This window comes from Camelina sativa, chromosome 17 (assembly GCF_000633955.1).
Source record: "Camelina sativa cultivar DH55 chromosome 17, Cs, whole genome shotgun sequence".
Lineage (NCBI taxonomy): Eukaryota > Viridiplantae > Streptophyta > Magnoliopsida > Brassicales > Brassicaceae > Camelina > Camelina sativa.
Genome location: NC_025701.1, coordinates 31,416,216 through 31,440,774, shown reverse-complemented (window position 1 = coordinate 31,440,774; position 24,559 = coordinate 31,416,216). Strand labels below are relative to the sequence as shown.

The following is a 24,559-nucleotide window of genomic DNA, read 5'->3' as shown; positions in this document are numbered from 1 at the left end:
TGTAAGTGATTATGTTTGTATGCCCATGTTTTGGTCTAATATCAATAAGATCGTTTCTGTTTTTCTTTAGTTGGCTTTGAAACCAATATTGAGTTAAGCAAATAATGGGTCGAATTATGGTGTTAATAAGTAATATAAATTCTTATGTATATATATTGTATATATGTGACTATAAATTTAGCTAACTAAAAAATTATGTAATATTTAAATACAATCTTGAACATATATATATATATATATATTTATTTGTGGGAGGAATGTATGAAATTATTGGATAGAAGTTATTTTTGAGTTAAATGACCTTTAATGTCTTTAAAGTGAGTTAAATATTAATAAATTTTTATATGTGTCTTGACTTTTTTTAAAAGGAATACCAAGTGTTTCCTTCCAAATTTGAAGTGATATAGTATTTTAGTTTTCTTATATGATTTTATGAACTTCAATGTAAAAGTTTTTCAAAGTAATAAGTACACTCACTGATTGAATTATAATATTTGGAGAAATGTTTATTTCGTTTAATCATCTGCTCTTTTAAATAAATTAAATAAGTATGTTGTTATTCCTACAAATAGGACAACATATATTATAGTTTAACCATGGAGTTAAGCAATGGAAATGGAACTTGTGATTGCAAGACAAAATGCTTATATGTTACACATTGATCGTTTAAAAATGAATAGGAACATCTAATTCTCAAATAAAGTTGATTGTTTTGTTAAAACCAACATATGTGAATTTAAATTTAACTATGCAAATTTAAAAAATAAATATGAATAGATTAGAAAGGCAAGAAATATAAAAGAAATATTTTTTATATAAATAAAATAAAAATTGAAAACAATGTTAAATATATATAATATTTTCTACATTAAAATATAGAATCAAACTCTTACAAGTTACAACACATATGAGATATAACAACATTTGATATTGGTAGGAGAGGAGGAGAGAATGTTTACTATAAGATGGTAATCCAAATTAGATAATGGAGATGAATCTTTAAAAAATAGAACAATGTAATATATATATATATATAATACTTTCTAAATTAAAATATAGAATCAAACTCTTACAACACATATGAGATATAACAACATTTGATATTGGTGGGAGAGGAAGAGAGAATGATTACTTATAAGATAATAATCCAAATTAGATAAAGGAGATAAATCTTTTAAAATAAGAACAATGTAAAATATATATCATGTAGTCTCTAAAATTAAAATTTAGCATTAACAATTTACAATGATATTTCATTTTTTTTTTACAACCCATACAACAAAAATAAGAAATCAAAAATAAAAAAAAAACGAAAAATGATTTGAGGTATTGTAGAAGAGAATGAAAGAATGTGAAAATGAGATAGTAAAAGAATGTCAATATGAGAGAATGATAGATTGAGAGAATGCTTATTTATATGATAAGAAATGATGGAAGTTACATTTAGAACTATGGAGTTACAATAGTAATTTATTGTGTTTGAATAAAATTGAGTGGTAGAATATGATTAATGCATAATTTATTTTATTTTCAGTTATAATTTTATTTTAATGTGTGAGTTAAATGTATTGTGTTTATTGGATCTTAAATATTGTTTAAAGCAATTAGAAAGCAAATAAAAAAAAAAAAAAAATTAGAAAACATTAAATGAAAATCAACCAATAAGGAGAGACCAAAACCTTACTTATATATATATATATGATATATTGCTTTAAACTTTGAAATGAGAAATATATTATAAACAATAATTTTACATGAGAAATATATTAATTTAGCCAACCAAAATATGAATATAAGTTTAGCCAACCAAAATAAATAAAAAATATTAAAATTTAACCAAAAATAATTTCTCTTGAAAGATAATAAGTTAGTAGGAGGAATGAATTAATGTACAATTATTGGATAGGAGTTACATTTGAGTTAAATGGAGTTACATGTCTTTAATTATAAATAAATATTTTAATTTTTTATAACCTAAAATAAAAGGAATACCAAGTGGCTGAATCAAAATTCACATGATTTGGTTGTTTGTTGATATAAACTCAACACTTACACATAATATTTCAAAATAAAAAATATTACTTTTTAAGTGACAAACTAAATTAGTTTTCTTATAAAATTATATGAATTCTTCAATCTCAATAATTTTTAAAATCCCAAGGATAACTTATATTTTTTTGGTTTTCACTCATCAATTTAATTTATAGTGCTAGATTTCATACTAATGGTTTCATCTTTAGAGAATTTAGTGAAATGATATTTTTAAAATTATATTTTATTTTTATATTTAAGTTCCAGTTGAATATGTTTTGTTTTTTGGATCATTTTTTATTTTGATTAAAGACACAAAAAACCAATTGTTTAATTATGTTCTTTTTGTTTTCAAAAACCTCAAATCATAAAAAATATAAATATATATATATATATATATATTATATTGATCTCTGCAGATTTAACAATTGGATCACAAAACAAAATAGTCTTTATAAATGGATAAATGGATAATTATATTGATCTTTAAATATTATATTGATCTTTATAAATTATTAAAAATGATACATGAATATGTGAGATAACCAGAGACATAATAGATAATTACATATGGATCATTTCAACTTTATGATCTTATTGTGTGGTGAATATTGTAAGGAAGTATGAAAATAATGACTTATAAGATGTTAATATAAAATAGAAAATGGAGATAAACATTTTAAAAGATTAAAATAAATATATAAGATATACATATCATACAAACTCTAAAACTAAGCTTTTACAATGATATTTGAGTTGTTTTTTTATAACCCATATAACAACAATAACAAAAAAAAATATAAAACAAAACAAAACAAAACAAAAAAAAGATTTGGGAGTAGTGGAAGAAGATGAGAGAATGAAAGAGTGATAAACTAAGAGAATAAATAATGAGTATTTATAGGAAGAGAAATGATGAAAAATTACATTTAGAAAAATGAGAGTTACAATTCTAATTTATTGTTTTGTTTTAATACAATTGATTAATACAACTTAGTGGAGAAATAAAGTTAATACATAATTTATAGGGAGAAGGTATAAAGATTTCAGTTTTATATTATGTGAGTTAAATGTGAAAATTAATTGTTTTAAATTTGTGTTTTAATATAAAATTTTTTTTTTTGTTAAAATTGCATTGCCAAGTGGACCAATAAGAAGAGACTGAAACTCTACTTTTATATATATGATTTGTAAAACTGAACTATGATGGAATTTATTTAGTCACTCATTAACATGTTATGCACAAACTCCCATTGTATACATTTTTTTTTGTCGACCAAGCATTAATTAAAATAGGATTTCAAGATTGGTTGCCCAAATCAGAAGGAAAGAGTTTACAAAAAAAAAAAAAATTAGAAAAAAAGATATCGAAGATCTGGCGAGACAATCAGCCTTCAAATTAGACACACGTGGGATCCTAGAGAGAGTAAATAGAGGGAAGGACTCCTTGAGCAAGGTGAAATCATCCAACGAGTTCGAAAAAGCCGGCCAATGTTTAGGAGTCTGCACCATCTCGAGAAGCTCAGCACAATCCGTCTCGAACCTCTGACAACTCAATCCCCTAGAGAGAATTCTTTCCATAGCCCACAACAGTGTTTTGAGTTCTGAATGGAGTGGGGATGGGCTTCGTCTAAGACATTTAGCTCCCAACATTAAGGTCTTCTCCTCACCATTACAACACCACCATCCCAAATCTAAATTGATATCTGTTACTTTCCAAGAATCATCAATCTGGCACCGAGGAGAAGAATCCCGGTCAGCCAAGGGAATAGAAGTGCCCGACAAATTCTCTGAGAACGGGTGTGCCACCTCCCATAATAATTTGTCACACAAAGCCTGATCAATGATATCAGTTGGTTCTACCTCTACTCCTTGGATTTTTTTTTACTACTGTCTTTACATAGCGACCATAGAATCCGTGGTAACTAAAGATGTTATTCCGGATCATCTGGATGAGAGGACCCCCTCCAGAAGATAAAATCCAAATTCGAATACACCGAGTTATAGAGGGAATTCCCTATCATGGAGCTGGGGACAAATTCTAAACCTCCCACGAATGTCGACACTCAAAAAAAGTATGATTAATTATCTCCACCGCCGAGTCACAATGTTTACACTAAGTGTCGTACTGAACTCCACGATTCATTGTGTACTTATCCATAATTTTTTGAAATATATATACAATTCTTAGATATTTGAGTTTTATAATTTTTGTATTGAATATTATCTACAATTCAGATCCATTCAAGTCTGAGATCTCAATTCTTATTTTAGTTAAAATCGAGATAATTTATGTATGAAACATGATAATCATCAAAAACATTTTAGATTTATAAACAATTCCAAATCTAAGTTGACAGGATATGAAAGATTTAAAGGTATCTTCACTAATCTCGAATTCATATACTTGTTAATCGATAGTTGGGTTTTTATTATATTAGTTGTTCTTTAAATTAGATATTGTAAATGGTTTCATATGTGAAATTGAATTAAGATGAGATTTATGTAATAGCTGATTAACATGTCATTATATTTACATAATCTCAAATTTATAGTGTCCTTAATTTTTTAAATCTATACAAGTCTTAGATCTTGAATTTTGTATTCAATAATTATATCTTAACCAATTATTCAATCATGAGATCTCGATTTTTATTAGTTTAATCGAGATAAATTTTGTTAGAACAAGATAATAGTCGATACGTTTCTATAGTTTCTTCCGATTTTTGATGTCAAACAAAAAAAAAAAGTTTCTTTTGATTATGTGGTAAATTTATTGGTGTTAGCAATAATTTCTTCTGGTTTAGGTTTTTTCTAAAAATATTCTTCATCTTCAACTAAATAGAATATTTTTAAACTACATAGTATAAATTAAAATTTTCATTGTTTAAGTCTGATGTTAGCATGATATAAGGTATCAGGCCTATATATATAAGATGGTTATGATGTATTTATTAATATGTTTTATTGGTTGTTTGGTGATTAGAATCCTCATGTCGATATCTAGGCTATGTCTAGGGCTCATCTTCTCAGTGACTTAACTATAAGGGTAGGCAGTGCGTTCCGTAGATTAAAGGGGTATATACAGGGGCGGATCCACCTTATAGGTAGGTTGGGCACGTGCCCCACACTGATTTTTAAAATTTTGCTACTAAGTATAGGCATAGCACATAAGACTCTTTGGCTTAGTTGGATAATTAACACCTTATGCAACGTTTTGGTTGTAAGTTCGAATATGTCGTTGAACACTTGATCTTATTACATTCCGTATTTTCTTTATTTTTTCACTTTTTTCTTAAATAAAATTATAGGCTTCTGGCTATATTTTATTTTCCTATTTCCAGCTTAACTTTAACAAATTTAAATTCATATATTTATATTGTATAGGATACATATAGCTTACTGAAAACTGTAACATTTTATAGTGAATTGTAAGTTTGTAAATGTGTATTTTTATAGTTAATAAATTAAACTCGTTTGAGCTAATCTTGTATTCTGCTGGCATAATAATAAATTAAACATATCTATAGTATATGTAATTAAGTATATTTATAAACCAATTTAAACAGTACTTTCAAAATTTTGACTTATTTTCAGTTTAATATATTAAAATACAATATATATATATATATTGTATTTTAAAACTTACAATAATGTTATTAAAATATATATTATTTTGATATCAAAATATTTATTTATTTAATAGTATATAATATAAAATTAGTATTATTAATTATAAGGTGTTTTGTGCCCCATACATAAAATAATTCTGCATCCGCCACTGGGCATATACCAATATATGTATAAGACAAAGGGGCACACAAAAAAAAAGAATTTGTAAGCTAAAGGGCATGCAAAAAAAAATTGTAAACTAGCAAAAGCAAAAATAAAAATTATATGAACTAAAAAGATAAAAAAAAAGAATCAGTAAACTTTTTGATAGGTTAAAAGACATTTTTTTAAAATTCATCCAAAAGCATATAATATGTTTATGCGGGGACTGTATCTTCTTAGCCATATTGGTTACTTTTCATGGTGTGAATGTGAGATTGACTTGCAATATTTAATTTTATGCTTTATCTATGTTACTGATCGATGAAACTTATATTGTCATACTTAGCTAATAGTGTACCGTAGTAGTATCTCGGTGTAGACGTCAGTAAATCATTATCTAAACAATACAATATATGTTCAACCAATGACATGGAAAAAGAATGATATACATTGCAAGTCAATCCTACTTCAATGCTATGAAAAGAAAATATTGTTTGTTTGGCCAAGACGGTGTGCTCTAGCTATAGCAGGAGATCAACATGGGGATTCCAATTATTTCAAAACCAATAAAAAAACATTTTAAGAAATACATCACAGCCATCCTACATGTATGATTCCTCTACATTAAGCTTTCATTTACATGGGTATATTATATTTCCATATTTGATAACTAATTAGTAATTGAGTATGCATAATTATTTAAAGTCACATTTTCTTGTCACATACAGTAATTAATATTTCAGAATGATAAAGATTTTCCAGAACTCACAACAAAACACAAAACACTAGAATAGGGTCGTGCTAGAGTACATATTGATATTCTTATTGTTTAAATATTAAAAAGTTAAATAAATATAGTATTATATATTGTTATAAATTTTATATTTTTAATTATATTATATGTCATGAAAATATGTTTTTGTTTTGGTCAATCATTGGGCCACAACTGGCCGGCCCATTAGCCAAATTCCTACATTCATAGGAGCCGAGACTCGATCCCGGGTGTGATGGTGCCTTCTACAAATGGACTTACCTCCTGCCACTGCACTAAGGTCACTTCACATGAAAATATGTTTATGTATGTCGATTTGGTATAACTGATTATTATCTTGTTAATTTGGTAGATATATCCAGATTTTTATCTTATTTTGTATACTTTTTTATCTTGTTAAATTTGTTAATATTGTGGAAAGCTTAAAAGATTTGTTTAGGTGATTAGGTATAAGGAAATGATTTATTTAGAAATTTGTTAAGATGTGCTTATGTTTGTAAGGAAATGATATAAATATATATATATATATATATTTATAATATTACAAATAATAACTTTAAATGTTTGGTATTCATAAAAATGGTAAGAATTTATTATATAAATCTTACCAATCTATATATACATTTCTGAAGACATTTATGAAATAAATCCTCAAGTTCAAACCTATTTACAAGTATGCCATTAGTATTTATATTTTGTTTATAAAATTTAAATGAAAATATTAAAATTGATTTACCAATTATGGAAAATCGGAACTGATATTATATACATTAATTACTGTTACAAATCTAATATTAAACACAATTTTCCATAAAACTCGGATCCTAATTTACTCACTCTGTTAGTTTGGAAACAAATTGATTACATAATTATTATACTTTTAAAAATAGAAATATTCAAACCGTAATAATTCTGTTATACATAACTATAGTAAGAGACTAAAATAGTTTTGGAAACATAATAATTAATGTAGTTATTTTCTAAGAAAATATTTCAAAAAATTTGAATTCTTCTTACATAGTTACCTAACATATAACATTTAATTAAGTTTCTAAATAAGAAAATATCTTAATTATGAATTTTAAAATACGAAAATAATAAAAAGTTACACAACAAATAATTATGAATTTTCATAAGGATGATTTTCATTAATAAATACCTACGCTGTTAAGATTACTGCACAAATATTTCTAAGAATCTTTTTAAAAAACTATCTAACTTATCTAACAAAAAATAATTCTAATTATTCATAAAGTTACATTAATTATACTGTAATATTTCATTTTTAACTATTTGGTTTTCTAAATATTATTTCTGGATTTCAAAATAGTACACATAATAATATCACTCTGCATATATAAGAAAATTTGTGATTTACGGGTTATAACCAATGATAAACTGAATATATATATATATAAACAAATAAATACAACTTAATTTTTCAATATTTTAATTTTAAAAAATAGGCCTGCGGTATACCGCAGGTTAAAATCTAGTAAAATGTTATATTAGCAAATGTACTACCCTTTCAATAAGAAGGGAATATATCATACATGGAAATGTTATCAACTACCTTTCTTAAGTTCTTATTAAGAACATGATATCACAAAATTTATGAAACATTTTCAATGAAGACGAGGTAATTGATGAAGTTTTTTTTATGGAAACTTCATCTTGTTCTTCACTTGTTTGTTTTGATTGGGTTCTGTTTTAGTTTTAGCTTCATGTTCTGTTTTAGTTTTAACTTCATCTTGTTCTTCACTTGTTTGTTTTGATTGGGTTCTTCTCTTGTATTGATCGACTAGGTAACAACATGCACTATGTGCGGGATAAATCGATTTAAAGAAAATTATTATAAGTAAAATTATTATTCTAAAACCAATATTTGTTTATGTCAAACATATTATGTAACTAAAGTTTTTTATTTATTTATTCAAAGCTGTGTTTTTCGTGTAAAAAATATGTTTCACTGTGAAATCTTTAAATGTGGAAGATAAAATATTGATAAAATGTTACTATTTATTGCAACATATCTTTTGTGTGGTTTAAAAATCAAATTCATATATTTTCTGTTTTATTTTGTAATCATAACAATTTTGCATGTTTCTTATGTAACCATAACAACATATACTAAATTACTCGGTAGTTTAATTAATTAATTTTATTATATGTTAGTAACAATCAGATTCTAAAATAAATTTTCTAAAGATAATCTTATTTATTGATTTAATATTTGTGATTATGCTATTTAAATATTTTGAGTAAGTCGGTTTGTTAATATTGTCTATAAATAACAGATTATTACAAAAAAAACCATTATGAAAAAATTAATGAAATTTCAAAATCAACTTATTCGTGTAAGAATACATTTCACCCGTAAATTATGTGAACATGGTAAAGAAAATATTTATAAAATGTTACAACTTATGGAAATATATGTTTTTTGTGTGCTTTAAAAATGAAATTTTTATATTTATGGTTAATCGAGTAACTATTACAATTTTCCATAATCTAATAATCACTCATTTTAAATATATTATGATTTTTTTGGGTACTAAGTTTATTTATAATGATAAGGGTTATTGTCTTATTCCTTTTTAATAGCACATTGATTCATGTACAATTAAAAGGTATATTCCTATTTGGTTATCAATATGTCCATTTTTTAATGAATAATTACATTAAATGTTGAGATTAATTAGTTTACATACTTAGATATTTATAAATAATCACACATCATGATATCCCCTAATTTGTTGTCATTTTTATATTTATTTATGAATATATATATATATATATATATCTATATTTATTGGGAATTAAGTTTTCTTTAATGAGTTGGAGATAATTCAGGGGTAATATATTTATTTTTATAATCAATTATAATAACTATTGAAAGCTTGTTATTTAAATTATTATGATAATAATACTAACATAAAAATAACATTTTTTATATGAATTTGTTAATAAGTCATATGTTTAATAAGTTATATGTTCTTTATTTTTATTAATACCAAACCTATATGGGCTGAGGCGAAGAACTTCATTTGTCATTAGAAAAAAAAAAAGAAAAGAGATGTAGTCTTGTAGATTAGATAGTAAAAGTGGTCGAGTCATTCATTTTAAATATTCCGTTTACCTTCTAAAATTATTCATTATAAACATCTGTCAACATTTGTAAGAAATATGCCATAAAGTAAAACATCAACTTACGGAAATTGAGATTTGTTTCCTTTATAAAATTTATAAAATAAGTAATAATTTTTAACAAAAATAAAAAATGATTGGTTCACAAAACCTATGTATTTTTCTTAGTTTCTTAATGGCTTAGGTTCGGATTGTTTTTTTTTGACAGAGCTCTTGATAACTTTCCCCCGTTGCTTCTATATACTTCCTTATATTATTATTCTAATCTTACAATCACCTTATTAATAAAAATATTGAATCTTACAATCACCTTATTAATAAAAATATTGAAGCTTTGCACAAAGTAAAATCCTCCATTAGAGCCAAAAAGTAATCTAGAGAAAAAAAAATGAAGTCTATTAACTATGGATATTTGCTCCTTTTGATAATTATAGCTTTTGCCTGTTTTCAATCAGTCGAAGCTCGATCTCAATCAGGTTCGTACTCTATTTCATGAAAGCTTGATATGTTTTACGAAACCCTATTAAATATCTCAGTTTAATTATCATATCTAATCATGAACAGGATTTATTAGCTTGGATTGTGGATTAGTCCCTACGTACACAAGCTACACCGAGACGACAACGAATATAACATACATATCAGACGCCGATTATATCGACAGTGGATTAATCAGAAGGATCAATGATTCATACAAGACAGTGTTACAGCAACAGACTTGGACCTTAAGAAGCTTCCCTGAAGGTGTAAGAAACTGTTACAACTTCAATCTCAAAGCTAATCTCAAATATCTGATTAGAGGAACTTTTTTGTATGGGAATTATGACGGTTTGAATCAAATCCCCAAGTTTGATCTTTACATTGGTCCAAATAAATGGACTTCTGTTATATTAAACGGAGTAGCTAATGCTACGATGTTTGAGATGATCCATGTCTTACCACAAGACCACCTTCAAGTTTGTCTTGTCAAAACAGGAGAAACGACACCGTTTATATCGGCGTTGGAACTTCGTTTGTTGGACAATAATACTTATGTTACTCAAAGTGGATCGTTGATGTCTTTCGCCAGAATTTATTTCCCAAAGGCTGCATCGTTCCTAAGGTAAGACAACATGAGGCTTAAATTGTTTCAAATGTTCAGTTCCAAATTTATGTGTGTGAATGTTCACTTACAATTTTATAGCTTTTATATGTATAATCCAGTTATCTTCATATAGTATCTAAGTAAAATGAAAATGCAACGTTTGCTTTTCCTGTTTACTGTTTTCTTTGTCCGTATACCGTTTTTTTTTGTTTACGTTTCAAATATATTTCTGTTTACATTTAAAATTAATATTTTAGTGATGAATGAAGGGACGAATAGTGTACCACTTTTTCATGCCATGGAACCTGTAACTAATAATTGTTGCTTGTTCTTAATTATATGTTGATTTAACAACTTGAAGCCTTTTTTTTTTGTCTCTCACTTTAGGTATGACAAAGACTTGTATGACCGAGTTTGGGTTCCATTCAGCCAAAATGAAACGGTGTCATTAAGCACCAATCGATTGGTTGATACAAGTACCAATTCCTACAATGTGCCTCAAAATGTGGCGAATTCCGCAATTACCCCTTCAAAAGCTACTCATCCTCTCAACATATGGTGGGATCTCCAAAACATCAATGCACAAATATATATATACATGCATTTCGCAGAAATCCAGAATCTTAATTCTGACGAGACAAGAGAGTTCAACATTACTTATAATGGTGATCAGGTTTGGGAAAGTTACTTTAGACCTAAGAATCTCAGCATTACAACAATCTTTAGCAAAACAGCATTGAGTTCTTCAGATGGGTTGTTCAATTTCACTTTTACAATGACCAAAAACTCTACTCTTCCTCCACTTATCAATGGCCTTGAGGTTTATACCGTTGTACAAAATTTACTGCCCGGGACATACCAAGATGAAGGTAAATAATGTAAAACCCACATTTCTTTCAAACCAATTTTTATCTTTCTATTTATTTAAAAATTTTAGTAAGTATTGTGCAAAAGTAAAAATTTGTTTCCACTCTATCTAATACCACATGCATGCTTTATTAATTGTTTATTCATCTTTTTTTCTCTTTGACTATCAGTTTCTGCTATGATGAACATCAAGAAAACATATGGATTGAGTAAAAAGATAAGTTGGCAAGGAGATCCATGTTCTCCTAAAATATATCGATGGGAAGGTGTGAATTGCAATTATTTGGCCTCTGGTCAACCTATGATCACATCATTGTATGTTTTCTTTTCAATTCATTTATCTACATTTCATAAGTTTTTTTTATTTTTTTTGTCTTCTTCTAATTTAAGGGCTTCGCAATAATTCTAATTACTTACAACATTATAGGAACTTGACATCGAGTGGATTGACTGGTATCATAACACCTGATATATCTAATCTCATACAATTACGGGAACTGTAAGAATCTTGTAACTATACAACGCATATAAAAACTTAAATATATGATATAATCGTCATATTTGTTTCCACAATGCACAGAGATCTATCAAATAATGATTTATCAGGAGGGATTCCAAATTTTCTAGCTGATATGGAGATGTTGACACTAATGTGAGTTTCTATTTATTAGAACTCATTGCTCATGCTGCACTTGTTTTCTTGGTTTTCTTGATTTACTCTGTTTCCTTTCGCAGAAACTTAAGAGGAAACCCGGAGCTGAATCTCAGTGTTCCAGATTCTATCCAGGGAAGGATATGGAAAAAATCTTTAACTCTAATGTAAGATGTTTTTTCAAATATTTATTAATATTCGTCTCTAAGTCATGGAATTTATGATTACATAATCTCTTTTTTTTTCCTCCCATTCACTGCAGTACAGATGAAACCCCGAGTAGCGAAAAACCTGGTATAAATTTGGTTGCTATCTTAGGATCTGTGGCTTGCGTTATCGCTTTTCTAGCTATCTTTACCATATGTTTCATCTTTAGAAGGAAAAAACAGAGAGGTATGAACATCAGGTCTTAACATTAATGGAAAACAAAACAGTTTTTTTGTTGTTGTTATTGTTGTATTGATATTTATTATATTTCTCGTCTTTACCATTATAACAGCTCCAACTAATGAGAATAGAACAATCGGAACAAAGGAGCGGAAATTTACGTATTCCGAGATACTAAAGATGACAAATAACTTTGAGAGAGTTCTTGGTAAAGGAGGATATGGAAGAGTGTATTATGGAAACTTGGATGACACTCAAGTAGCTGTAAAAATGCTCTTTCATTCATCAGCTGATCAAGATTATAAACATTTCAAAGCTGAGGTAACATGTGAATCAGAAATAGATCCATTAATTAGTCTTTTGTTTTTGAAATGGAAATTAATTTTCTAATCTTTCTTAGGTTGAACTCCTTTTAAGAGTCCACCATAGAAATTTGGTGGGACTTGTGGGTTACTGTGATGATGGAGATAACTTGGCTTTGATTTACGAATACATAGCAAACGGAGACTTGAGGGAGAATATGTCAGGTAAACACTTTAACTATAAGACAATATAATTTGGTGGACTCTGTAGTAAAGGCGATATAAATTCGGTATAGGAAACCGATGTGGACATGTTCTAACTTGGGAAAACAGAATGCAAATAGCAATGGAGGCAGCACAAGGTGATTAAATAACAAAAATTCTTGCTTATATTCTGATTTTAATTTCTTAAATGAAGTTGTAACAAAATTTATAACAATTTGTTAACAGGATTGGAGTATCTACATAATGGAAGTAGACCACCTATGGTCCATAGAGATGTGAAACCTACTAACATTCTGTTGAATGAGGTTTTTCAAGCAAAACTAGCCGATTTTGGACTCTCTAGATCTTCTCCGGTTGATGGTGAATCTTCTATATCAACAGCCGTTGCAGGAACACCTGGTTACTTAGACCCTGAGTGAGTAAAATCAATCAGGTATCTTACTCATAATAAAAATATGAAATGTAATATCTATAGTTAATATTTTTTTCAGGTACTATGGAACAAACTTGCTAAGTGAGAAGACTGATGTGTATAGCTTTGGGGTAGTTTTATTAGAAATCATCACAAACCAGCCTGTGATTGATTCAAACCGGGTGAAAGCGCATATTACAGAATGGGTTGGATTCATGCTCATGGAAGGGGACATAAGGAATATTATCGATCCGAAACTGATGGGAGATTGCGATACAAACGGTGTGTGGAAGGCGGTGGAGGTGGCTTTGGCTTGTGTAAACCCTACCTCAAACCGTAGACCAACAATGACACATGTTGTGATGGAGCTAAAAGAATGTTTGGACTCTGAAATTGCCAGGAAACAAGGGAGTCAAGAGATGTATTCAAACGATTCTATTGAATTAAGCTTTTCTCCTACTTCTAGATTCTCACCTGGACCAAGGTGATTTGAGAATCATCTATTGAACCCAATGATGTCTTATTGAATTTGAAAATCTTGTGAACTCAATGATCGTTTAAATAATCCATTGAAGTGTTTAGTTATCTGGAACTGAAAACACATTCTTTATGAAATTCCAGCAAGTGGTTTTTTGGGTAACAAGAAACCAATATACTATACTTGTTTGATTTCCTTTGTTTTTGTTTAATTTATTTGTGTGTGTGTGTGTTTTTTTTTTAATTTTTTGTGTTCAGAGAGATTTCTTGAATGATGATAGGAAACTTTTTTTTTTTGGGAAAATTGGAAATAAATGATCACTAAAACTTTTTTTGTCCATATAAACTTTTTTTTTCAAAATGTCTATTTTTACCTAAAATACCCATACAAATTAATAAACTAAAATTTATCAAGTTTTAAATTGTGATATCTAAGAAGATATGTAGATATACAACTATAAAGGTAATATAATATTTTTTTTAAAACAAAAAAAATTTATAAGTTATTTTTGTGATAGATAAAATTTGATATAAAACATTTAGAAAACGTTTTCTACTGTTCTGAAAATAACGGATTTTGTATTCTAACATTTTGTACATGTTATACTAATTTCAGAATATGTTTTTGTTCTAAATAGTTTAAGAGTCCGAAATTCAAAATTCTACGATATTCAGAGTGTGTATTCTACAGTTTACTTTATTTTCTAAACTTTTTAGTATAAATCTTCTACGATTTACTCTATGCTCTGAAAACGTTAGAATATGTTTTATTCATTTTACCCTATCTCTAAGAAAATTAGTAGTTATATACTACAGAAATATAGAATATATACTCTGAAAATTTTAGAATTCACTAAATATAGGAAGTGAATTTTTAAAAAATCGTTCAAAAAGAAAAGGAAAATTAGAAATAAAGGATCACTAAAAAAATTTGGTAAACATAAGTAAAAATAATTGTCAATATATATATATATATATAATTGGCTAATTTTTAATGTCATATGGTTCTTGACTTGATTTCTTCTGATTTTGATTATGATTATATCAAGAAGTACAGAGTAGATTAACCACAAATTTCCAAGATTATTATTATAATGGAATGTAATAATACAAATTGCCAAGAAAATCACTTCGATGATATCACTTCCACTTTCATCATCATGATCTTCTTTTGACGTCTGGATTAACGGATGTCTAGAAGTCGAGGATCTTGAAGACAATGGTCTCTTCAACACAATGGCTTTAGTTACTTGATGACTCAATGGCTTTACATTAAAAGGCTTAATTTAGACACTACAACTCATAAAACAAAGACAGAAGATAAATCAAAACCAAAAATAACTGGTGAAGAACTCTTCCCTCTATAACAAGCTCACTTCAAAGCTGCAATAAACGCGTTAACAAAATAAGCACTCACGAATCAAGCTTCAATTTCAGCTTTCAGATCAACACCTACTTACACAAAGCAAACAGACCTTAGACTTGTCATATCAGCAAATCTGACTCTGATCTTGTTAGCTTCAAGCATTCTTNATTTTACCCTATCTCTAAGAAAATTAGTAGTTATATACTACAGAAATATAGAATATATACTCTGAAAATTTTAGAATTCACTAAATATAGGAAGTGAATTTTTAAAAAATCGTTCAAAAAGAAAAGGAAAATTAGAAATAAAGGATCACTAAAAAAATTTGGTAAACATAAGTAAAAATAATTGTCAATATATATATATATATATAATTGGCTAATTTTTAATGTCATATGGTTCTTGACTTGATTTCTTCTGATTTTGATTATGATTATATCAAGAAGTACAGAGTAGATTAACCACAAATTTCCAAGATTATTATTATAATGGAATGTAATAATACAAATTGCCAAGAAAATCACTTCGATGATATCACTTCCACTTTCATCATCATGATCTTCTTTTGACGTCTGGATTAACGGATGTCTAGAAGTCGAGGATCTTGAAGACAATGGTCTCTTCAACACAATGGCTTTAGTTACTTGATGACTCAATGGCTTTACATTAAAAGGCTTAATTTAGACACTACAACTCATAAAACAAAGACAGAAGATAAATCAAAACCAAAAATAACTGGTGAAGAACTCTTCCCTCTATAACAAGCTCACTTCAAAGCTGCAATAAACGCGTTAACAAAATAAGCACTCACGAATCAAGCTTCAATTTCAGCTTTCAGATCAACACCTACTTACACAAAGCAAACAGACCTTAGACTTGTCATATCAGCAAATCTGACTCTGATCTTGTTAGCTTCAAGCATTCTTGAAACTTTTTTGCGCTCTATATCTTTCATGGTGGTGACAAAGTCTTTAGCTCAATGTGTGATAAACTCCGATAGATCTTCTCTTTCACCGTTTCCAGCTTCATTATCATCATCTTCATTATCATCATTATCACCATATTCGACGAGTCTTGCAAAGTCTCTGAGCCACATTTTGCTACATTCCCTTGACTAACTTCTCTAATCCTGTAACTGGTGCATCACAATCGATCTCCGTTTGTTCACTTAGCCCTACAAATCTTAAGCTATCAAAATCGTCACAAGTGTCAAAATAGTCCCAAGAAGACATCTCCGGCCAGCGAGGACGCGACAGAGGAGGAGAAAACGCGGGCATTGTCTCATCTAGATCGTCGTTGTCGTCGCTCAGAGGGTTAATCGTGAAAGTTGCAGCAGAATTAGTCTTATCTGTCTTCATGTAGCTTACATTCCACAAGGGGTTCAGGGTTAGGGTTCGATTTGAGTTCAGGGTTAGGATATTTAGGAAAATTTTTTTTTAAAATTAAGAGTTTTTATTTTTGTTATTTAAATTTATGTAAAATTAAGGGTAAAACTAGGTTTCGATTATTATAAAGTATATTTGGACATTTTTTTCTGAAAAATATCCTTTATTTCCAATTCTCCTTTTTTTTTTTTTAATTTCGTTTTTATTTTCTTAGAGATAATATTAGATTATCCTCACTGGTTGAAGTATCCAATAGAAGATTTATTAAAAAAAATAATATTATCAAAATTATTCTATAATTATATACATCTTTCTATAATATTAGAATGGATAATGTAACCGCCTCCCATAATAAGGCTATCTAGTACATCAAATTATATATTTTCAGAAAGATGTATAATTTGGCTAAAAAAATCTACAATTTGGCTAAAACAAATCTAATTTGGCTAAAACAAACAAATTATATTTATATTCTTTTTACATTATATATTTCCAGAAATCAAAAGAAAGATATATAATTTATCTAGTACATATGTACAAAAGAAAGATGTATAATTTGGCTAAAACAAATCTAATTTTTTTGTCTTTTGTAAATCAAATCAATTATTGCAAAAAAAAAAAAAACGGGAAATATATAGTTGTAATTTTAATTAAAGCCTAACTAAAAAAGGAGTGGGAAATAAACCGACCACTTTCTTATTGTTTCTATAAATCCCCATCATCCTTCAGGTTGCTAGCTGCCACGTACAACACAAACTCAGATTCATCAGGTTTGATTCATTGTTCTCTCGTCGATGGCGAACAGCTTCCATATGCGAACAGTTGTTGCAACAGCTTCAATCTCGTCTTAAGCTACTCATAAGCAAGAAGCACGCATTATCAAGACATCTACGTTCGGACATCGTTATCTTCATCCGATTCAATGACTTCAAACATGCTCTCCGTCGAACCGAACAACTCGTCCTCGTCAAAAACTCGGTTATCGTATACGAATTGTTGCTTCGGTTCACTAAATTCATCATCCACCACATCCCCTACATTGAAAAACACAGGTTACATATAATATAATTCTATAATATACATATTTTAATTTATTTCTCTCTTGGTTCTACTTTTCTTGAAATACAAAAACACTAATATATTATTCGATAACGAACATGCAGAAAATTGTCTAATGACAAGATTAACGAAGCAGTTTCGAGTCTTGTCTTTGCCTCCGCGAGTTGTGGACAAGAACTACGTGAACTGGTTAGCATTAAAGAGCTGTTTTCTCAACGTTACGGTCAAAGCTATGTAACAAGTGCTCTTCAGCTCCGCCCTGGGAATCTTGTTAACCTCCAGGTTTCAACCTTCTCACACTTTCTTACATTCTTTTTTTTTTTTTTTCTTTTGTCCGCATTAATTTTAATAATTTGCAATTATTGAAAACGCAGATCAAAGAGAATTTGTCAGAAAGTTCGGTGTCCGAAGATGTGAAGTTTAGGCTATTGGATGAGATAGCCAAGGATTATGTTCACCGCTTAGAAGTATTGAGGCTAAAATATACGTCGGAGATTGGTAAACAGGTAACATAATATTTCTTATTATTGGTATAATAAAGATCACTAGATATTTGTTTTTTTTTTCTTGGAATCATAACTTTTTTGGACTTGTGTTTGTGTGTGTTTAGGTGAAAAAGAGAAAGAGGAGAAAGAGAAGAAAGTAATGGATTCGGATTTGCATAGTTGCTCCGATGAGCAATCACCAGACGAAGTTTACAAATCTAGCCTGTCGGATTTTGAAGAAGAGATAAGCGAGGAAGAGACATCAGTACTGGAGGATGATTACATAGAAGAGGCTCAAGTGGGAAAAAATCAAAGAGTGTTCAGATTCAAAGAAAGAAGTGAAGAAAAAAGAAGATCATCATCATCATCATCATCATCATCATCATCATCATCTTTATCATCAATAAAAGAGCTTTGTGACATGGAGAGTAAAACGTATTACAAGACGCAAAAAAGGACTCATCAAAGAAGAAGAAGGTCATCAAAGAAGGAAGGACAAGAGGATAGACAAAAGGCAGTAACTAATCAAGACGTTCATCATCCTGATTACGACCAGATGAAAAATCAGATTAAGGCCGTGAAGGCAAAAGAAGAGGAAGAACTACTAGTTCAACCAAGGCTTCCTGATGAAGACCAGATGGTAAATCAGATTAAGGCCGTTAAGGCAAAAGACGAAGAACAACGAAGATTAGCTACTCGACACGTTCATCCTAAGCTTCCTGATTAGAAGTTCAAGTTTTATATAAGAAAACAGTATATTTTTCATGTAGATATATCCAATTTACGGATGAAATTTTATTAGGTTTATGTAAAAACCTATTTCATCTTTTGAATTGTTGGTGAATGAGCATTAGATTAATGTTAATTAAACTTGTTGTTACTAAGATTTAAAGTAAAGTTTAATTTAGAAAAAACAAATTTGAAATTTTAATAAAAAAATTTTCCATATTCGAAAAGTTTTAAAACAATAATGAGTTATTAGGCAATATGATATTTATTTTTGTATAAATGTTTAAATGAACATGAAAACTTTGAGAAGACAAAGGAAAATTTGAGCAAGCAAAAAAAAAACTACAATATAGAAATAATGAAATTTGTTTTTTATATTATCATTTTTATAATTTTATTTACAATGATAAAAAGGGTTTAAAAAAAAAAAAACATTAGCGTATGACATCCAAAATTGCCGTACCGGCCAATGGAGAGTAGGAAAGACATACATAAACACTCTAGTGGATAAATAAATTTGTTAAACATTTTCACATGATTTTTTTCATAGTATTAATGCGAACAACAAACATGATAACCTGCAAAAGTTTTTTTAAAATTATTCAAAAATACATATTAAAATTCAGAAAGATATATAAAATAATATAATTCTTCATAGGAACCTAATGACTGAAATTAAATAAAAATGACTGAAAATTTTTGTTAAAAGGAGAGTAATTAGAGGTTGAATTCTAATTTAATGGAAAACGGAATGAATTCTACTTTTATGAAAAAAATGAGGAAGAAATGAGTAAGCAATTTTTTGTCAACCATTGGGAATTCCTACATTCGTAGAAACCAGGACTCGATCCCGGGTGTGATGGTACCTTCTACAATTGGATTTACCACCTGCCATGCACTAAGGTCACTTCACAAATGAGTAAAGGCTAAACATTCCACCATTAGATTATATAAGACTAAAGGCTAGAAACTAAAAAGGAATGAAAATCCAAAATTTAAAATTTGAGCCAAAAATTTATGAATTGATAAGAAAATTTTGAGAACACATAAACATCCCATAATTTAACATAATCTAGAATCATTTATAAGATTGAGACCCAGAAATAATTTTTTACATAATTTAGAATTTGTTCTTGCTCCTGAATCATACAGAAGATTGAAACGCATATTTATTATTTCAAAATAAACTATTATCAATTTTTCTTAGGATGAAATCATAAACTGATAAATGGTGGCTTTAGATCAGAAGAGGCTTACAACTGGTTCTTCTTGAAGAAGGAAAAAATGAAATTCTTAGAGTTTTTTTTTTGTTTTATGGGCCAGTAGTTACTTAGGTTTAAAGTACAAATGAATTTAGTTAATTAAGTCCAAACAACAAAATAAGATAGGTGTTAGATAGATTACACGCCAAATATTATCTCTTAAGCAAAAGTTGAGAAAAACATTCCCATATTATATAAAATATCAGAAATTAAAACCTAACATTTTTGGAAAATTAAAAATTCCGAAAATACCAAAATTTTCCCAAAGGAAAATGAAAATAAACTAGGGTTCCTTTGATAATGTATCCAGTATATCAATGTTCCAAAGTCTAATCACAAAGGCATTGTTACATGATGCTGTCACAATGACCAACTATTCATATCTATTTTTCTTGTGGCTGTATCTGCTCCGCCGCATGACACCGAGTATGCTCCGCCGTGGGAGAGAAGAGACGAAGCAAGTTCAGAAGAAGCCCATTTGCTGTATATGGGCTTTTAGTTTTAGTTATGATTGGAGTCGAACGTATACATATCTCTCCTTTTTTTTTTTTAGTATAATCCTACTATATTAATTGGGAAGTACAAATATGAATCTAACCTTAAATGTGTGAAAAATTACATTCAATTGCCATTAGTAAATTTTAATTAAGCTTAATTAATTAATTTAAATAAATATAATTAACTAAAAAATAAAAAATAAAACTCACAGATTAAATATTAAAAAATAAAAAAAAAATAAAAAAAAATATATTTTCTTTTTCTAATAAATTATGGACGAAATTAGTAAATATTTTTTTTAAAAAATATATAAACTAATCAGTTTTAAAAACTAAGATTTATATCCAAGTATAAAATATAATTATATTTAATAACTAAATTTGAAGATTTCAAATTATGATTCTCCTATCATCTTTATTTTATTTTATTTATAAATTGTTTGGAATTTTCATATAATACTTATCATTAATAAAATGCACAATTTTTTCTGCATATGTTGTGATTTGAATTTTTAAAAACGAAGATATATCACTCAATCTATGAAAAATGTGTGTTTTAATTTCCACATTGGCGGGTTGGTAAAACTAAATTTATATAGATGATAAATTATAATTTTTATTTGCTCACAATTATAATAATAAAATTACTATTTTATATTTCACAAAATAATGCTGCAAATACAACAAACAAACAATAGAAAACTGAAATAATACGTCAAAAATAAAATACTATAATATTTTAAAATAATTAATATTCAAATAGACTAATAGATTTACAGAACAATTAAAAATAAATATTAATCAAACAAAATAATATTTTTAAAAAAATATAACAATAACTTTTATTTTTATATTATAAATTTTTTTTTAAAATGTTAACCCGTGCTTTAAGCACGGGATATCTCCTAGTGTTAAATTATTTTCAAAGAAAAAATAAACGTTTTACGTGCAAGAGCAAAACTTTTCTTTCAAAACATTTCTAGAATAAATATGCTATGAGCTTAATAGGATCTTGTACATATCTACAATAACATATCTCTTCTCTCCTTCAATTTTTTAATGAATTCAATTTTTGTCTTCTATATATCCTATCACGTAAGATGCATGCTTTGAATCTTGATAACAATATAACTACAATTATTTGATATTTTGATTCACGAATAAGTCAACGCATCAAATCCATACACTAAAAAATATTTAACTGAAGTTAACGCTTTGTAATTTCAAGGGATATTAGTATAGGCAACGACGACGAGGTATAAATCCAGAATTACCATAGTTGACTTGTTCATCAATCTATATTAAAAATTTTGAAATACATTTTTGTTTATACTTTTTAAGTTTTGCTTATTTAATTTTTTTTACAACATTAACCCCTAAAGATTTTCCTAAAATAACATTTCGTAGAAACTCAATCAATGTAATTATTTAAATTGTCCTAATTTGATACGTTAATTGCCATACAAAGCTTGACAAAATCTATTAATCCCTAAATATTTTCCTAAAATAACATTTCATAGAAACTCAATTAATAGAACTATTTAAATCGACCTAATTTGATACGTTTATTGCCATACAAAGCTTGATAAAATATATACATTTCGTTTGTTCCAAAAACAACTCTACGCATTAAATGTTTAATCCCATAAAAATCTCAAAATCCATTTTAATAGCTCTTTCAAAACTGTAGTATCTCTTCAATTTAAATGACACAGCCAAATTTGAATAACAAATGATTACAATCCCAATAATTATTATAACGTTAATAATGTTCATGTAACATCCGCGAACCAATTTTTAAGGTTTTGGTGTGGGTGTCGATCGACACCCTTGGTGTATCGATCGACACCATGTTTTCCGGTTTGGCCGGTTTGATTTTTTTTTAAATTGCTATTTGGTTCGGGTTGGTTCAATTAAATCCCTAAATCGTTTATAAGTGACTAAACGACGAAACAAGGGTTTTGGAAAGGAGTTTGTGTCGCCGTTTGTGTTTTTGAGAGAAAAAAAGGAGAAAAGTGTGTTCTTGAGATTCCGAAGAGAGATTTGGTGAGATTACTGGCTATTCTTGGGTTTTCTGTTGCTGGGAACGAAGGAGAAGCTTCCTAAGGAGTTGCTCTACCGTTTTTCAATCTTTTCCTTCTGTTTTTGAGGTGAGTGCTTGACCATGGTTGATCTAAGCATGAGATCTCCTTTGTTTTGTGTGATTCCTTGTTGTTTGTGGTGTTTGCTTGCTTGGGTACTTTGTATTTGTGATTTCTAGTGAATTCCGAGATGGTTAGACGTGTTTGGGGTCGAAATCGTGTTGATTGGAGTCGGAGTTTGTCGCTCGTTTTCGCGCATATCGTGTCTGCAGAAGAGGCATCGATCGATACCATATTAAGGAGCATCGGTCGGCACCATATCGAGTAGCATCGATCGGCACCATTTCAGCATCGGTCGGTACCAGTTCCTGTAGCATCGGTCGACACCGATTTAGCATCGGTCGACACTAGTACCTGCCGAGTCTTATTTTCTTGGTTTGATGTATTGATTGTTTTCTTGTTGTTTGTTGACTTGGGAGTCTCATATGCTTGTGTGTATAACCCAGTAGATGGGAGGACGGCCTCACTAAGTATTTATGATAATACTTACGCATCTCAATTGTTGTTTGTGGTGTGCAGGTAAAGGCAAAGTGTGATCGTGGAATCAAGGCGATGATGAAGGGATGTTCTAGAGGCTTGATTGATTGTGGCTTAGTTGTTGTTAGGTTGCTAGATTAAGTCAACGGAACGTTGTAGGATGTTAGCTTTTGGTTATTTCTCTATTGGATTATTGTGTTATTGGATATTGGTTTTGATTGTTGGAATTCTTTTGGTTTAATGGAATTTGTTTCTTTGGTTATCCGCAGTTGTTGATTGTTACTAGGATGTTAGTGGGTATGGGACCACTAGTGAATTATATTATATATTAAAAAAAAAAAACGGGAAGGGTTGTTTCATTTTGGTATCAGAGCCCTTACGGTTCTAGGTCTAGGGTTCATTGTGCTTTTGCTGTTGATGTTTAGGATTCCATGCTATGGTTGATTGTGTGAGTTGGTCAATTGTGTGTGGCATGAAGTCCTAGAACATCCTCTTCAAGCCTGTTTTGTGATTCCACGGTAAGTTGTGTTCTTGTGTTATTAGAACTATTTGTTGCTTAGCCTTCTGTTCTTGTTGATACAGATGGTTAGAGGTGAGGATGCTGTTGGTCGCGGTCGTGGTCGTGGTCGTGGGCGGGTTTAAGTCCCATGTCATGTTTGATTCTGGAGCTTCTCATAGCTTCATTACTCCGGAGTGTGCCGAGAGTGCGGGGATCAAAGGGGATCCTGGAGAGCGTACAAGATTTGTCAGAGTTGCGGGAGGCAAGTTCCTGAGAGTCATTGGACGAGCTGAAGGGGTTGATATCCAGATCGCAGGAGAGTCGTGGTCAGCGGATTTGCTTATCAGTCCAGTGGAGTTGTATGATGTTATTCTCGGGATGGATTGGTTGCATCGGCATAGGGTGCATTTGGATTGCTATTGGGGTAGAGTGGAGTTTGAGCGTCCAGGAGGGAAGTTGGTTTTTCAGGGTATTAGACCGACTTCGGGGAGTCTCGTGATCTCAGCCGTTCAGGCTGGGAAGATGATCG

At 29.1% G+C, this 24,559-nt stretch overlaps 2 protein-coding genes across 2 annotated transcripts; both read left to right on the top strand.

The window, feature by feature from the left end:
• LOC104759963 (probable LRR receptor-like serine/threonine-protein kinase At1g51860) lies at positions 10,110–14,141 on the top strand. The gene is made up of 13 exons (XM_019238795.1): positions 10,110–10,200; positions 10,289–10,826; positions 11,196–11,677; positions 11,846–11,990; positions 12,103–12,174; positions 12,256–12,327; positions 12,411–12,494; positions 12,590–12,720; positions 12,827–13,035; positions 13,115–13,241; positions 13,313–13,378; positions 13,467–13,656; positions 13,733–14,141. Exons 1-13 carry the CDS (start codon positions 10,113–10,115, stop codon positions 14,139–14,141), a joined length of 2,613 nt encoding a protein of 870 aa, XP_019094340.1. The 5' UTR covers positions 10,110–10,112.
• LOC109129974 lies at positions 17,676–19,152 on the top strand. The gene is made up of 5 exons (XM_019239039.1): positions 17,676–17,725; positions 18,045–18,222; positions 18,315–18,446; positions 18,562–18,723; positions 18,871–19,152. Exons 1-5 carry the CDS (start codon positions 17,676–17,678, stop codon positions 19,150–19,152), a joined length of 804 nt encoding a protein of 267 aa, XP_019094584.1.